We start from the raw sequence: 15,741 nt of genomic DNA on the forward strand, positions 1-15,741 counted from the left end.
CTGAGCCAACAGACTCTTTTTAGGTTTTCAAAATGGGAGTGTAAGGAATGCAGCAAGTGCATGCAAGGAGGTTAGAAGTGGGGCTAGGACATTATCTGAATAGGACTTGATTCTCTATGTGGCCAGACTTCCTATAGAGTATGTTTTTGTAACACACATACACAAAATAAACTCGTTAACAGAATGTCACTTCAAAACCAAAGAAGACTCTGGTGCATTGGGATTATGAAATAAAAACTCAAGTATATAAAGTCATGCCAAGAATGCAGCTACCTTGGTGATTGATGCTTGGCAAACTCTGTCTCAGGAATTCTAGCACTCAATAGAGAGCTGGCCTAGTTGAGGAGTTGCTGAGTTAATGAGGCAACGTTAAACATAATGTTGCAGTTTTGGGACAGGTCAGTGTGCAGGATGTGTTCTGAGTTACTTCCGATTCTTGGGGTCCTGTACCCAGCAAGGGTTAAAATCTGACGGAAGATTCTGTTGCTGAACTAGGCAATTGTAAAATAATGCCACTTAAGTACTTTCATTCGTATAACCAAAGAAGTTGCTCTGGACAAATTCTTCTTCTTCCTCCTCTTCTTCTTTTTGTTTAATCTTTATTAGTTTTAAAAACAGACATAAACATAATCATAGAAGATCATTTACAGTGGAAACAAGAAAAAAATAAGGAAAAGAACGAAGAAGAAACAATAGAAATGAAATTAAGGAAGAAAGAAAAAGGTTATATGCAAAAAGAAAAAGAAACTCCATCTTCTCAAATAACAGTTAAATAAAAATTATGGATAAAAAACTTCCAATCATTCTCATTATACTGTTTATGCTATCATTATTTTATCGCACAGCTTTCTATTATATCTTATTATTTTCATATAATAATAAAAAAATCTGTTACATTTTTTTCTTACAGGTATCATTCAAGTTTTGCTAGTAAGATATTATTTGTACAATATAGTTTTAAATATCCCTTAAATATTCTCCATTCTTAATATACTTTCTGATTAGAAACTCCTCTAACTCTTCCCGTCAGTTTTGCTCTGGACAAATTCATGGAGGAGGAGGAGAGGGCTATTGATGGCTGCTAGCCATGATGTCTTTGCTCTGCCCCCACAGTTGGAGGCAGCAATGCTTCTGAATGCCGGTTGCTGGAAACCACAGGGTGGGGGAGAGTGCTCTGGAAAGGTCCTGCTTTGGGGCTGTTCTCACAGTGGCCGAGCAGATGCCCCTTTTGGGAAACCTGCAAGCAGGACCCCAATAACAAGCGCACTTCCCCCTCCTTTGGCTTTCAGCAACAGGTATTCAGAAACATAACTGCCTCTAAACATGTACCGTATTGCACATTGAATAGTAGTATGCAATGCCATTACCTGCAATGCAATCATGGTGGGGGGGGGGAACAGGCTGTTAGATTGGCTATTGCACACACAAGTAGTTCATCCAGTAATCAGCCTGGATGGGGCTGATGAGAAGCTGCGTGCTTCCAGGTTCCTTGCAGCGACATTAGAAGCCTCAAAAGAGAGTCTTCCATGACAGGAAGCAGAGGCAGGTACAAGACTTGTTCCATCTGCTTAAAGGAGGATAAGGAAATTGAAATGGAGGGGTAGGGTTGCATCACCTCCTGCCCCCATCCGATAGGAAGACAGGGAAGGGAACAGTTAGAATCATAGAACTGCAGAGTTGGAAGGGACACCCCCACCCCCACCCGGGATCATCTAGTCCAGTTCCCTGCAATGCAAGTTGCCCTAAACCTCTGTGACATAGGGTATTGTTGCATTGGATACAATGTAGAACATAGTCCCCTGGTTTTGGCAAAGAGGATACAGTTAGGAGTTAGCGCATGAAAACAGGGAGATAGTTCCCACAGGAAGGCTACGAGTCTGCTTTGAATGAACCTTGCATACAGGAACGAGTAAAACTGCTCCAGAGATACTTGATTATCCCCAAGGGATAGCTCACTTGGTAGAGCATGAGACTCTTAAAATCAGGATTGTGCCCCACAAAGAGCAAAATATTCCTGCATTGCAATTCGATGATTCTATAAAAGTGATTCTTGTCTAAAGTGAGCTTAAGAGAAGTGGCTCCCCCAAGGGGGGTTTGGAAGCATTTGTCTTCTTTCCTTCCCTTTGTCTCAGTTTGCTTTCCAGAAAGCTGAGGTGACTCGCTTAAAAATGTAGAATTTCTGAAGGTGTTCAAGCCATGAGAGAAACACTGGGAGGTTGTATTCCCCCCCCCAAAAAAATAAACAAATGGAAATATTGTGGGAGAAAGAAATACATGTAATACTGTAACTTGATTTTCTTATCAATTTTAAACTTCACTATTTTAAGAACATGAAATGCATAAGCTTTATCTTAGCACGTGACATTGTACTGTTCGCAATATTTATTAAATTTGAAATTAGGAATCATTGGCAGCACAGTCCTATAAGAGCCAGTACAGTGGTTAGAGTGTCAAACTAGAACCTGGGAGAGACTAGGATTTGAACCCCAACTCAGCCATGAAGCTCACTGAGTTGCTACCCCCCAGCCTGATGTACCTCTCAGGGTTATTGTGGGGACTAAATGAGGGTGGCAGAACTGTGTATGCTACATTGAATGTAAAAAGTGACACTTTGGGGGGGGGAGTGGAAAACAAATGCAATAAATAAGTAACATGTCTGCTCAGCAGTTAAGTCCCATCAACTTCAATGAGAAATACCTATAAGACCACAGCCTTGCTGCAAGCAGACTATCCGGGAGCAATGGTCCTGCTGGCGGGCGACCTTAATGCTAGGTTAGGGCCGGATGACCCCAGTTTGGAAATTAAATACAGGTACAAAATCGGCTACCTAGCTGTCTCCGACCCAGAAACCTACCAACCTCCAAGGCAGTCAAAGGATCAACACTCAAACCACAGCCTTGGTTTCAGGCAAACAATAACTTCAAATATTCATTTGCAGCACCATAAGGTACCAAACATACCCTGGTTTTTGTCACTTGGGAAAATGGGTGTGGCAGTGGAACTGAGCTTTTTATTACTGCTTCTACTATTGTTATTATTATTTTAGAAAGGACACATATTTCAATAACATACAAGAAGAAAGACACTACAATACAAATGAATAAATTTGGGGGGGGGATTGTTATGTTCACAACCCCAAAAAAGAATAACTGTTATTCGTATTGGGGGGTAGTAAACCCTCTCCCCAATTTAATTATTTTGTTACATATAACAATACAAATGTCTGAGAGATACAGAAGCACGCAAGCAAGAAAGCAAGAAGAAGAAAAGAATTATGCCAAGTATAGAGAGATACAAATAATACTAAGAATAATAATGAGATCATGATTCCATGAAATAGCAATGGAGCAGTCAGTCCTGGTGTACAGTCAAATCCAAATAAAAGGATACTTTGCAGGAACCTTCCAGTCACAAGTGAGCTCCCCCCCCCACCGCCCCTTTTAAATAGGTCTTCTCCATCAGCCTAGTCAGTTTGCACACTGCTTTTCCATAGGAAACCATGTTCTCCAAAGAGATAAATATCTAGGAAGAAGAGAGGAAGCAACACACACGCATGTGCGCACACACAAAAAAACCCTTCCCAGCAACTGCATAAGGCAACAGTGATATATGATAAATGGGAGGCGTAACATCTAGTTGTTTGGGGTGGAAATTCAGGACGTGAAGGGAAATGAGATGTCAGCATAGTGGGCTCACCCAGCACCATGAGCAAAAAAGGCCCCAAATGTAGGTGGGGCCTGATGCATGGGCGAAGTCATACACACATGACCAACTAAATAGGTCCCCCACCCTGCACCCCAGTAAGATTATTTAAGTTTTCGATTGAGTGTATTACTGAAATGAGGTTCAGACTTCAGGAACCTGAAGAGTGGAGTCTAATATATTTGTTAGTGTTTAGTTTTTGTATTTGCTAGTTGTTTGTTTCTTTCTCCATCCCACGACCTCCACCCAGGGTGCACATGGGGAACACACTGACTGTCCCACCAATACTATGGGAGTCTCCCTCCCTACCGTCCTGCCCTAGATAATGTGTGTGTGCTCTGTGCTTCCCAATGGCATCTGGATGCCTGCTGGGGGTAAAGAATAACTGGGGGGAAATGAAATAATTTTTTCTTCTTCTTCCAGTAGCACCTTAGAGACCAACTAAGTTTGTCATTGGTTATTGGTATGAGCTTTTGTGTGCATGCACACTTCTTCAGATACACTGAAACAGAAGTCACCAGATCCCCACATATAGTGAGAGGGTGGGGGAGGGGGTGCCCCTCCCCACCCTCTCACTATGTGTGGGGATCTGGTGACTTCTGTTTCAGTGTACAGTCATACCTCGGTTTAAGTACGCTTCGGTTTGAGTACTTTCAGTTTAAGTACTCCGCGGACCTGTCTGGAACGGATTAATCCACTTTCCATTTCTTTCAATGGGAAAGTTCGCTTCAGGTTAAGTATGCTTCAGGTTAAGTACGGACTTCCAGAACCAATTACACTCATACTTCGGGTTAAGTAAGCTTCAGGTTGAGTACTCCGCAGACCCGTCTGGAACGGATTAATCCACTTTCCATTACTTTCAAAGGGAAAGTTCGCTTCAGGTTAAGTACGCTTCAGGTTAAGTACAGACTTCCGGAACCAATTGTGTACTTAAACTGAGGTACCACTGTACTGTATCTGAAGAAGTGTGCATGCACATGAAAGCTCATACCAATGACAAACTTAGTTGGTCTGTAAGGTGCTACTGGAAGATTTAAAAAAAAAAAATTGTTTCGACTACACCAGACCAACATGGCTACCAACCTGTAAATAGAACTGGGGGAAAATGGGCCCTCGGTCTGATCCAACAGCCTGGCAATTATATATATATATATATATATCCTAAAAAACTTTTCCATTTAAGTCATTGTGTGCATATATGTAACTGAAAAGCTAAAAAAGAAAACCCACCAGAAATGTAATAGTGGAAAGTATGCTAATTGTATAGATATATCATCCCCAGTATATCACTGCGCATGTGAAACCCACGCCTCAGGAAAAGAATGAAGTGGTGTTATAAACGAGCCATTTGTGTGTGGTTGATTGTGCCAGTAGATTACAGTGGTCCCCAAACTTTTTTCAGGTCCCTTGGTTTCATAAACGCAGCCCTCCCCACCCTGTGCCCCTACAATACCCGATAAAAAGCATTATTCAGAATAGTAGTTTGGATTACCCTCTAAGGAAGATAATAACACAATAAAAATTAAAAAACAGTAACAATTCATTAAACATTTATTCACAATCCAATCAAAAGTATTTAATTAATTCAGCAAAACTGTTTAGCTTGATCCAGTGATACTTGCTCTTCTAAGTCTGATGGTCATTTACACCTCCAGTATCCTCCCCTAAGTAATCCCACTGCCCCCCAGGGGGTGGTACCACTCACTTTGGGAACCATAGCTCGAGTCTAGGGGGAGACTTCAGAAAGACAAGGGAAGCCGCCATTTCAAATCACAACTCAGCCACGAAGCACACTGCACCAGCCTAACTTCCCCCTCAGGGGTGTTGGGAAGACAAATGGGAAAGGGGAGGGAAATGTTTATGTCACTCTGGTAGGAAAGGGGGGGATATAAACTTAATACATGCTGTTCCATTCTTTGCAAAGAGCAAGGCATTTTCTTCAGTTTGAAGAAAAAGATGGAAGAAATATAAGGTAGTTTTCATAGAATGCTGTAAAAGTGAGAAACAGAATAATAAATTGTAGAGTTGGAAGGAACCTCAAGGGTCATCTAGTCCAACCCCCGTAATGCAGGAATAGTGAAAGAATGTGTGTGTGTTGATATACCGTAGTAACAGGGAACTGTCTGATCCCCTTTCGACGCCATCTAGGCCGGTGGCTATTAGCTCATCTTGTGGCAGGGAGTTCCAGAAGGGAACGAATTCTTTCCCGAAAGCGCTTAGGCGCTCGAGCGATAGCAAAGTGGGATAGAAAAATCCCCTCTCCGCCCTCCCGCTCCCCATCGCTCTTCCTTCTCCCGGGGGTGGGGTGGGGGTTGTTCTGCGGAAGGGGTGGGCGAAGAAGCCCCCGAGGGGACCCAATCCTCAGCTGCCAGCTTGCGGCCGGAGTCAGGACGCCAGGCTCGGGAGGGGCGGGGGCTCGGGAGCGACTGCCCCAAAGAAAGGCGGCGCACGCTCCGCGGGCCCACAGAGGTTGGCGGGCGGGGAGAACTGCCCAGTCAGTCGAGTCCGTTAGCAGAGGAAGCGCCCAGCAGCAGCAGCAGCAAGCAGCAGCGACAGCCGCCCTGCCCAGAGACTGAAGCCCGCCGAGCCAGCCCGAAGGCACCATGCCCAAAACGGTACGGAGAGCCTGCCGGGAGAGGCTTGCGCCCTCCGCGGGGTGAATGGGAGGCTCCGCGCATTGCACTTCTCCCTCAACCCCGCTCTCGAACTGGGAGTCGACCCCTTTCGCTTCCCGCCGGAGGAGGGCTTCCCTTGCGCGCGTAAAGCCCCCCTCTCCGCCTCACTCAGAAACGCTTTCCTACGCGCCACTGAGGCTTCTCTGCTTCACGTTCTCCGGGCCGCGGGGTGGAGTGGGGTGTGGGGAGGCGGCCGACAGTTCGAGCCCGGCTGACGGCGACGGGGCGGGGGATGACGGCGGCTCCCGGCCCTGCCACTTCCCTAGTCTCCCGGTTGGCGGCGGGTCTCTCCCGTCTCCTCCTTTCTCCGGGGCCCGCTGACCCGCCTAAGGCATTTGGGTCCTTCCCTCTCTCCTTCTCTCGCTCTCTCGCCTCTTCCTCGTGAATGGGCCACATTCATGGCAGGAAGGAGGAGGGAGGGTCTTTGTGAAGCGGGAGGACACGCGCCCCTGCCGGGAGCTTGGCTGACTGAGGGGGCGCGCGGGCGGCTCTCCAAAGCCAGTGAGCCTTCTCCAAGGGGCGTCAGTCGGGGCGCGCCTCTAGCCGCACGAGGAAGTCGTGTCCTCCCCCCTCCCTGGCAGGCCACTCTTCTCGCACCCCCCTCATTCAGATGCGCGCCGGCCCACGCCCCGCTTCGGGCCTCGGGTTGGTATTTGTTGCTCTGCGCTTCTCAAGAGCCACTGAAAGTTCGGCGGTTGGGTCTTGTTTGTCACTTCCATCTCCCTCTCCCATGTGGCCGGAGATGTGTGGCCGTTTTTCCTCGGAGATCTCCTCTTAGCAGAAAGTGAGGCAAAAATCCTAGGAAACCCTCTCTGAGTAGAGAAGCTGGATGTGAATTCAGCTTTTGAGCAGGTCATGAACTGAACCACTTCACAACTTTCCACTCCTGTTTATTATTGAAATTTATTTGCTACCACCTATATGTGGCAGTCTGATTGATTCAGAATGCTAGATGCCCCGGTTATGTGTTCTGTGAAACCCAAGGTCTCTGAATGTACATTGCAACACACTGATGATGACTTTGGGGTTATTTCGAACATTTTGTCACCCGCTCTGAGCCGTTGTTTCTGCAATGGGAGGGGGGGTATAAATATTTTCTGTAGTTATATATGCTTGTTTCATTTGGCGGGGGTTGGACAGGGCAGCATCCGTGAGCGGAAGGACAGGTTTGGTCACCCTGCAAAAGTACAGTGCTCCCATTTGCTCTGTAGGGATAGCTGGCGGAGCCAGGGGAGGTAACAATAAACGGTCCCCCCCTCCCCCCAAAAAACAATTTGCAAAAGTCAAAGTGACCAGTCTCTGAGAGGACTAACTTGACCAGGAACTTTAGTTAGGACTGCAAACTTTTAAGCAGCAGAAAGTTTTTTTGAGCAAAGGTATATAATATTACCGGGGGCATGCATCCTTATGAATACATGTTTTTCTGGGGGCTGGATGCAAAAGAAGATGGGGACTCCTTTACTTTGTGTAAAGGGGGATGAGCATTCATTACAAGCTGCTCCTTCCCGGTGTGCCCTCATCTTTACAACCATCAAGGTTACAACTCTTCTCTTTTGATTCAGGTATTCAATGCAGAATTCCTGCTTTTATTTATCTCCTTACCTTACCTAAGGCTGCAATCCTTTGTATGCTTGCAGGGAAATGTGCCCCACTGAACTCAGAGGGTCTTTCTTGTGCGTATATGTACATAAGACACCACTCTGCAGTTTTCTGTGAAAATTACCCATGCTTAAGTCTCAACTAAATCAATGGAGCTGATGTTGCAATAGGTCTCACTCATTTCAGGGTAACTTAAGCATGCCTCACTTTCAAGGCTTGCACTACCCACTTATAATCTTGCATGAGGCTAATTTGCAAGGAGTTGCTCTCTTAGGGGCTATGGGGGGGGGTGTTTGTATGCACAGCATTGCTGCAAGCTGTGGGTAATTGGCCTGGAAAGACCCTCCTCTGCCTCAGACCCGGAAGAGCCACTGCCACTGAGTCGTGAACAATACTGAGCTAAATGGACCAATGGCTTGACTCAGTTTGAGGCAGCTTCCTGTGTTCCGTTTTGCACTTACAAAGTGGTGTGTGTGTGTGTGTTCAGAAGTAATGAAGCTCCTGCTGCTTGCACTCAGTGGAGGCGGCTGGATAAATTAATGCAGTCGTGCAACTTTCCTTTGGCAATCACCAGCAAGAAGTCATGCCCTCTGGTTGCTTTGCATCTTAGAAAGAATTGCATGAGAGTTTTAATCTCTTCCACTAAACACAAAAAACCCACAGGAAGATCCCACGCCCAGGATGTCTCTGCCTATGCCCTGGTCCTTCAATGGCACCAGCTCTCCAGGCAGAGGGTCATTCATATCTCACTGCAGGAAGCATAAAGCAATATCTTTCTGCTTGGGCTTTCCCTGCTATAGTGAAACCCATCTATGGGTAGGACAACCATTTTACTCTTGGAGGGGATTTTGAGCATTGATAAGCATATACTCCTGAATGTGTTTCTCAATGAAGTATCAGAAATTCTGTAACTATGAAAACTACATCAGCTGTCATAGATTTATAACAGTATAACCAGTTTAACAGACTTTGTGGCTAAAGTTAGGAACCACAAGAAGCTGCCTCATACTGAGTCCACATTGGTCCATCTTGTTCAGTACTGTCTACACTGACTGACAGCAAGGGCTCCCATCAGGAAGCAGATGCCAGGAGGGATTGAACATGAGACCTTCTGCATGCAAGGCAGATTCTCCACCACTGATCTCTGTTCTCTATGGGTCTTCCAGCTTTCTTGCAATTCATAGTTGGTTTCTCTCTTTGAGTTGCTACAGAGCCTTGTCTCAGCTTGACTCAAAAGTATTTCTTGGCTAAGGGAGGCTCTGTTGCCTTAAATGCTGAGCTTCTCAAGCCCATACTTGACTTCCTACTGAAAAAAGGAGGTTGTCTGTGGGGGAAGGCCCTCTTAATGTAAAAAAGGTGAGAGACTTTTGCAGGAAACACTTTTGCTTGCTGCTATTTAGTTTCCAATTAGAAAACTTCTGGAGCTAACAAAAAGTTAGAAATCCTAAAACAGGTTTTTTTAAAAAGAGAGAGAGAGAGAGAGAGAGAAAGCATGCAGCATAGGAGAGTAAGATTTTTTATTTTTTTAGAAGGAAAATGTTCTATGCATATTTCTTTAAAGTACTGTAATGAATGAATTGTGAATCTGGCACACCTGACTGTTGGGGAAGACCTGTTCGATTCTTTGATCTGCTGTTCCCTTGATTATACAATACGTTCTTTAAAGGGGCTGATATTTGATACTTTCCATTTCTTTGATGGCATATAACCTTTGAAATGAGATTGGCTATACAGCTACTGTATTCTTTCCCCTTCCTTAAGTTAAAACATTTTGACATGCGAAAACCCACCCCAAAGAGAGAGAGAGAGAGAGAGAGAGAGAGAGAGAGAGAGAGAGCAGCTTCGTTCTTCCAACCCTTTTTCTACATGCTTTCTGAGCAATGAGTAATTTTTAGAACTTGCATCAGTCAGTAACTAGGAACACACACTGTAGGAATCATTGCTAAGACATCCAGTGGTTCAGATGAATGTTGTAAGGAGGTGTCACTTCCTGCCCCTCCACGCCCTGTCGCAACTCCTCTTCTTCCTTAGCCTTGGTGCTCCAGCTTAGGGGCAGCTTTGCAGCTCAGTTTTGTGTACAGTATTTGCAGATAATGAGTGTTAAGTAGCGGCATATGGAAGTTCTGAGGTGGAATCAGAAGCTAAATGCTCATGAATGTGGACATGCAGATTTGATTAAATATTTAGCCTTCTGGAATGAGTTAATGACCAGCTAGCCAGATTCCTCCTTTGGTGAGGATGTCTTAAGATTATACTTGAGATCATGTTTAGATAACAAATATGTGAGGTTACCTACTATGTATCTGGTAAACATCTGTATGCTATAATTGTTTGAGTAGGCTGTGGGATATGTTCTGGAAAAAGTCCTGGAAGCCTAGACTTAAGAATTGATGCTGGAACCTGGGACACAGAAATGCTTTTCTAGGCTTGCTGTTACATGTACAGTGGAACCTCATTTTATGAACACCTCGGTTTATGAATTTTCGGTTCACGAACGCCACGGACCCATCTGGAACGGATTAATTCACTTTCCATTACTTTAAATGGGAAAGTTCGCTTCAGTTTATGAACGCTTCAGTTTATGAACAGACTTCCGGAACCAATTACACCCATGCTTCATGTTAAGTTCGCTTCAGGTTGAGTACTCCGTGGACCCGTCTGGAACGGATTAATCCACTTTCCATTACTTTAAATGGGAAAGTTCGCTTCAGTTTTAGAACGCTTCAGTTTATGAACAGACTTCCGGAACCAATTGTGTTCATAAACCGAGGTACCACTGTAATGACTATGTGCTTATTGCATGGACTTTGGCTGGGGTGTTTGCAGCCTGCTGTTTCACTAGAATAACTATGATCTAGATCTATTACAGTCGTACCTTGGATCCCGAATGCCTTGGTACTTGGACATTTTGACTCCTGAATTCCGCAAACCCAGAAGTGAGGGTTCCAGTTTGCGAAAGTTCTTTGGAACTCTAACGTCCGACAGGGCTTCCACAGCTTCCGATTGGCTGCAGGAGCTTCCTGCAGGCAATCAGAAGCTGTGCTTTGGTTTCCGAATGTTTTGGAAGTCAAACGGACTTCCGGAACGGATTCCGTTCGACTTCCAAGGTACAACTGTACATGTAAGGCAGTGCTGAGGGTTCAATTTTGCTTAAGAATGCAATAACACATTGCAAGTTCACCTACTCTAACATTATTTACAAATATCCTAGCAACTAACAGGCACTTTGGCTATCAGTGGCTATTAGTCATGATGGCTGTGTTCTGCCTCTACAGTCAGAGGCAGTGATGCTTCTGAATACGAGTTGACACAAACTCCAGGAGGGGAGAGTGCTTGTGGGTCCTGTTTGCCAGTTTCCCCTCTGGGTTAGCCACTGAGAGAACAGGACACTGAACTAGATGGGCCATTGGTTAGATCCAGCAGGCTCTCCTTATGTTCTTATGTGGTCCACCAAATACTATTTTGTCCACCCATTGTTTACATTGTTGATTTAAGCTGAACATGTTTGCTTTACAAGATGCCTTGGGTATGTGTGTGCATTGGTTTCAGTAATAATAATAATAATAATAATAATAATAATAATAATAATAATAGTGTAATTGGTTTATAATAATAATACTGTACTTGGTTTCAGTAATAATAATAATAATAATAATAATAATAATAATAATAATAATAATTTATTACTTATATCCCGTCCATTTGGCTGGGTTTCCCTAGCCACTCTGGGTGGCTTCCAACAGGAGATTAAAAATACATTAAAACATCAGTCATTAAAAACTTCCCTAAACAGGGCTGCCTTCAGCTGTCTTCTAAATGTCAGATAGTTGTTTATCTCTTTGACATCTGATGGGAGAGCATTCCACAGGGTGGGCGCCACTACCGAGAAGGCCCTCTGCAGCTTTGCTTCTTGTAGTGAGGGAACCGCCAGAAGGCCCTCGGCACTGGACCTCAGTGTCTGGGCAGAACGATGGGGGTGGAGATGCTTCTTCAGGTATACTGGGCCGAGGCCGTTTAGGGCTTTAAAGGTCAGCACCAACACTTTGAATTGTGCTCGGAACCACTTTAGCCTGCTTCAGACCCCAATCCAGTGCATTCAGTTTGCCTGACATGAGTGGCTGATGAGGGTTTCAGCGGAGGTGTGTGTGTGGCTTACTCAATGAAAGCATCACAATTGTGCAGATATGAAATCAGCTTCTGTGATGTTGATTCCTGGATGGCCTACTCAAACACAAAGTTGCAGATGTAGAATTGCATATTCTCATAAATTGTGATGTGTACCAGCCCTCCTAATTTCTAGAAGAGCATTTCTCAAATTTTCTTTCACAGCCTCCCCAGTGCTCCCCTACTCCCTAGCCATGCTATATCCCAGGGATCGGCAAGGTTTCCAGCTGAGGGCCAGATCATTCCCATGGACAATAGTCTGTGGACCAGACATACGCAGCACGATGCCAGAAATCACGTCTGCGCATGCCCAGAAGCCAAAAATCGCTTCTGTGCATGCTCGGAAGCTGAAAATTGCGCCTGTGCAGAAGCGATTTTGGGTGTCTGGGCAGGTGCAGACTCTATTTCTGGTATCTGCATGTGTGCAGATGCCATTTCCGGCACCACTTGGCGAGTCACTGCGCCATGCTGGTTTAACACAGCACGTGGGGGACTTGCTAAGTGGGCCCCCGTGGGCTAGATCTGTCCCATGTACCAGAGATTGCCGATGCCTGCTATAGCCTTCTGGTTGGAGCAATGCCAGCACCAGCAGCGCCCCATATAGCAGGTCACCTGGCATTCCTAAAAATTTGACCAGCTTTGACTTTAAGAACAAAAGAACATAAGGGTCTTCTGGATCAGACCAATGGCCCATCTGATCCAGCATCCTGTTCTCACAGTGGCCAACCAGATGCTGTAAGGCCACAAGCATGATCCAAGCAAAAAAAGAGCTCTCCCCTCCTATGCTTTCCAGCAACTGGTATTCAGAAATGCTAGTGGCTCTCAACTGTGGAAGTAAGAGTTTAGTCATCACAGCTGGTAGCCATCAATAGCCCTCTCCTCCTCTTAATGCCTCTTTTAAAGCCATCTAGCTTGGTGGCCGTGGCACTGTGGTCTAAAGCACTGAGCCTCTTGGGCTTGTCAATCGGAAGGTTGGCGGCTGGAATCCGCACAATGAGGTGAGCTCCCATTGCTCTGTCCCAGCTTCTGCCAACCTAGCAGTTCAAAAGCACACCAGTGCAAGTAGATAAATAAGTACTGCTCTGGCGGGAAGGTAAACTGTCTCCATGCGCTCTGGCACTTGTCACAGCGTCCCATTTTGCCAGAAGCAGTTTAGTCATGCTGGCCACATGATCCAGAAAGCTGTCTGGACAAACGTCTGCTTGGCTTGAAAAGCGAAATGAGCACTACAACTCCATAGTTGCCTTTGACTGGACTTAACTGTCATGGAGTCCTTTACCTTTTACCTTTTTTTTTTTATTAACCTGTGTGAGTGAGTTCCCTAGTTTAATTATGTGGTGTGTGTGTAAGTCCTTCAGAGCAGCAATTTTTTAGGAGAAAAGTTTGTGTGGCTTATAAATTCTTCAGTAGAAAAAAAATTCATATTTGATAGAATGGCTAGTTTTAGTAATTACTTTAACTATGTCATGTATTATTTTGTTTTTATGTATCTTGTTTTGTAATGACTTCAGCTAAACAAAAAAGCAATACTGTAAAGTTTTTTTTTGCTTGGTAAAGGTGGCTGGAAGACAAGACAAGTGGGAGGAAAGGGAGTTCTCCTTCCTCTAAGGATTAGAGCAGTGTTTAATGAACCAAAGGGAGATAAAAGGTTCATTTTTAGAATAATGGAATGGGAGATAAAGAGACTCAAAGCTGTTATAGCAGGGAGAAGTAGCACCTGCAGCAAAGAAGAATGAAAGGGATGTGGATATATGTTTTAATCTGTTTATTGTTGATTTTGTGTTTTAAAATGTTTTGAGAGGTGTTTTATGGCTGTCTTTAACTGATAATTTTATTGTTTTATTCTATTTGTTAACACTTTGAGCAGTGTATAAACTGTATGAAATAGAACAGGTGCTTAGTGGGGGAATGGGGTAAAATATGTGAAAGGAGGGAGGGAGGGAGAAATGACAAGAGATGAGTGCTGTCAGTGGCGTGTGTGTGTGTGTGTGTGTGTGTGTGTGTGTGTAAAAATATAAATTAAAGTGTCTTTTCTGCTCTCTCTTAAAAAACCTACAAGTACAGGAATCAGGCCAAAGGTCGCTTTACTGCTCCTTCCTCCAGTGGTAGCAAGTCAGGAGCTTCTGGGAAGCTGGCAAGCAGGGGTATGTAGCAGTGGCTCATGGTGGGGAGACAGGAACAGTGGTGTCCTCCCAGGACAGGGAGTGGCGACGGAGTGGTGAGGCTGGGGGAGCTCCATGTTGGTGGCACTGGCCCTGAAGGTACATGTGCAGCCCCAGCCCCAGACCTCATCACCACTTCCTTCATGAGCCACCACTGAAGGTGGGGAAGGAATATCCTTCAATGAATGAGAAGTCTCAGGCCTGCTCCCCCCTGCCTGTATGTAATATGCATGATGTGGACTGAAAGAAAGATTAAAGCTTTGGTGTGACACAGGTGTGACACTTTTCAATGAAGCCCATTGAAATAAAAGTATCTGTGCTGGTTAAACCACAGAGCCTAGGGCTTGCCGATCAGAAAGTCGGAGGTTCGAATCCCCGCGACAGGGTGAGCTCCCATTGCTCAGTCCCTGCTCCTGCCAACCTAACAGTTCGAAAGCACGTCAAAGTGCAAGTAGATAAATAGGTACCGCTCCGGCAGGAAGGTAAACGGCATTTCCGTGTGCTGCTCTGCTTCGCCAGAAGCGGCTTTGTCATGCTGGCCACATGACCTGGAAGCTGCACGCTGGGTCTCTTGGCCAATAATGCAAGATGAGCGTCACAACCCCAGAGTCGGTCACGACTGGACCTAATGGTCAGGAGTCCCTATACCTTTATCTGTGCTGGATTGTGGCCTTCCTCAGCTTGGTCCTCTTCAGAGGTTTTGGACTACAGCTCCCATCAATTCCAGCCAGCATGGAAAGCCTTCTGCACAATGGGCTTTTAGGGTCTCCTTATGTACCTCTGTAAAATTGCCATGGGTGTTTTAAATTTAAACTTTTTACAAAATCTCATAATGCTGAGCAACACTTTCCAGAAAGAAACTGCACCTTTAATGGTGACTTTCTAGTAATATGATTATGGATAATGTTGTTCTATTGCTGTAAAACACCCAGAAGTGTCTGTTTTTTTAAAAAAATAACCAAGCAGCATTTAAATTTTATTAAATTAATAAGTGACTGATTATAGGTGACCTATGGAGACAGTGATCATTTTTCTGATACAAGAGATCAAGGCTTTTCTGCAGCTGTTGGGGGTGGGGCTGTTTACTGTACTTGGGATTTTCATCTTCCTGAGCTCTCCCCCCCTCAGACACAAGACAAGTTAAACTACCGTATTGGCCTGAATATAAGCCGCACCTTTAAAATGGGGGGGGGGGGTCAATACCCAAATATAAGCTTCTCCCTTAAAATTCCGCAGGCACTCACACCTGTTCCATTTTACCGTATGTCTGTTTCAGCAGCAATATCGTAAAAACCAGTTTTATTAAGGTCGCGAATATAAGCCGCACTTTAACTTTTCATGGTCGGAATTTGGAAAAAATGTGAGGCTTATATTCAGGCCAATACAGTATTCATGATGTTAGCAACATCTATGAACTTGTGGTTGGGATTCTTCCTTGT

General features: G+C 44.9%; 1 protein-coding gene across 1 annotated transcript in view; it reads left to right on the forward strand.

Annotated features, from left to right (window-relative positions):
* Window positions 1–6,159: 6,159 nt before the first annotated feature.
* MSN (moesin) overlaps window positions 6,160–15,741 on the forward strand; it is a 100,753-nt gene continuing 91,171 nt past the window's right edge. The window contains exon 1 of the mRNA XM_035113213.2: window positions 6,160–6,317. Coding sequence (XP_034969104.1) covers window positions 6,306–6,317 — 12 coding nt within the window. The 5' untranslated portion in view covers window positions 6,160–6,305. The remainder of the gene's footprint in view (window positions 6,318–15,741) is intronic.

This window comes from Zootoca vivipara, chromosome Z, assembly GCF_963506605.1.
Source record: "Zootoca vivipara chromosome Z, rZooViv1.1, whole genome shotgun sequence".
NCBI lineage: Eukaryota > Metazoa > Chordata > Lepidosauria > Squamata > Lacertidae > Zootoca > Zootoca vivipara.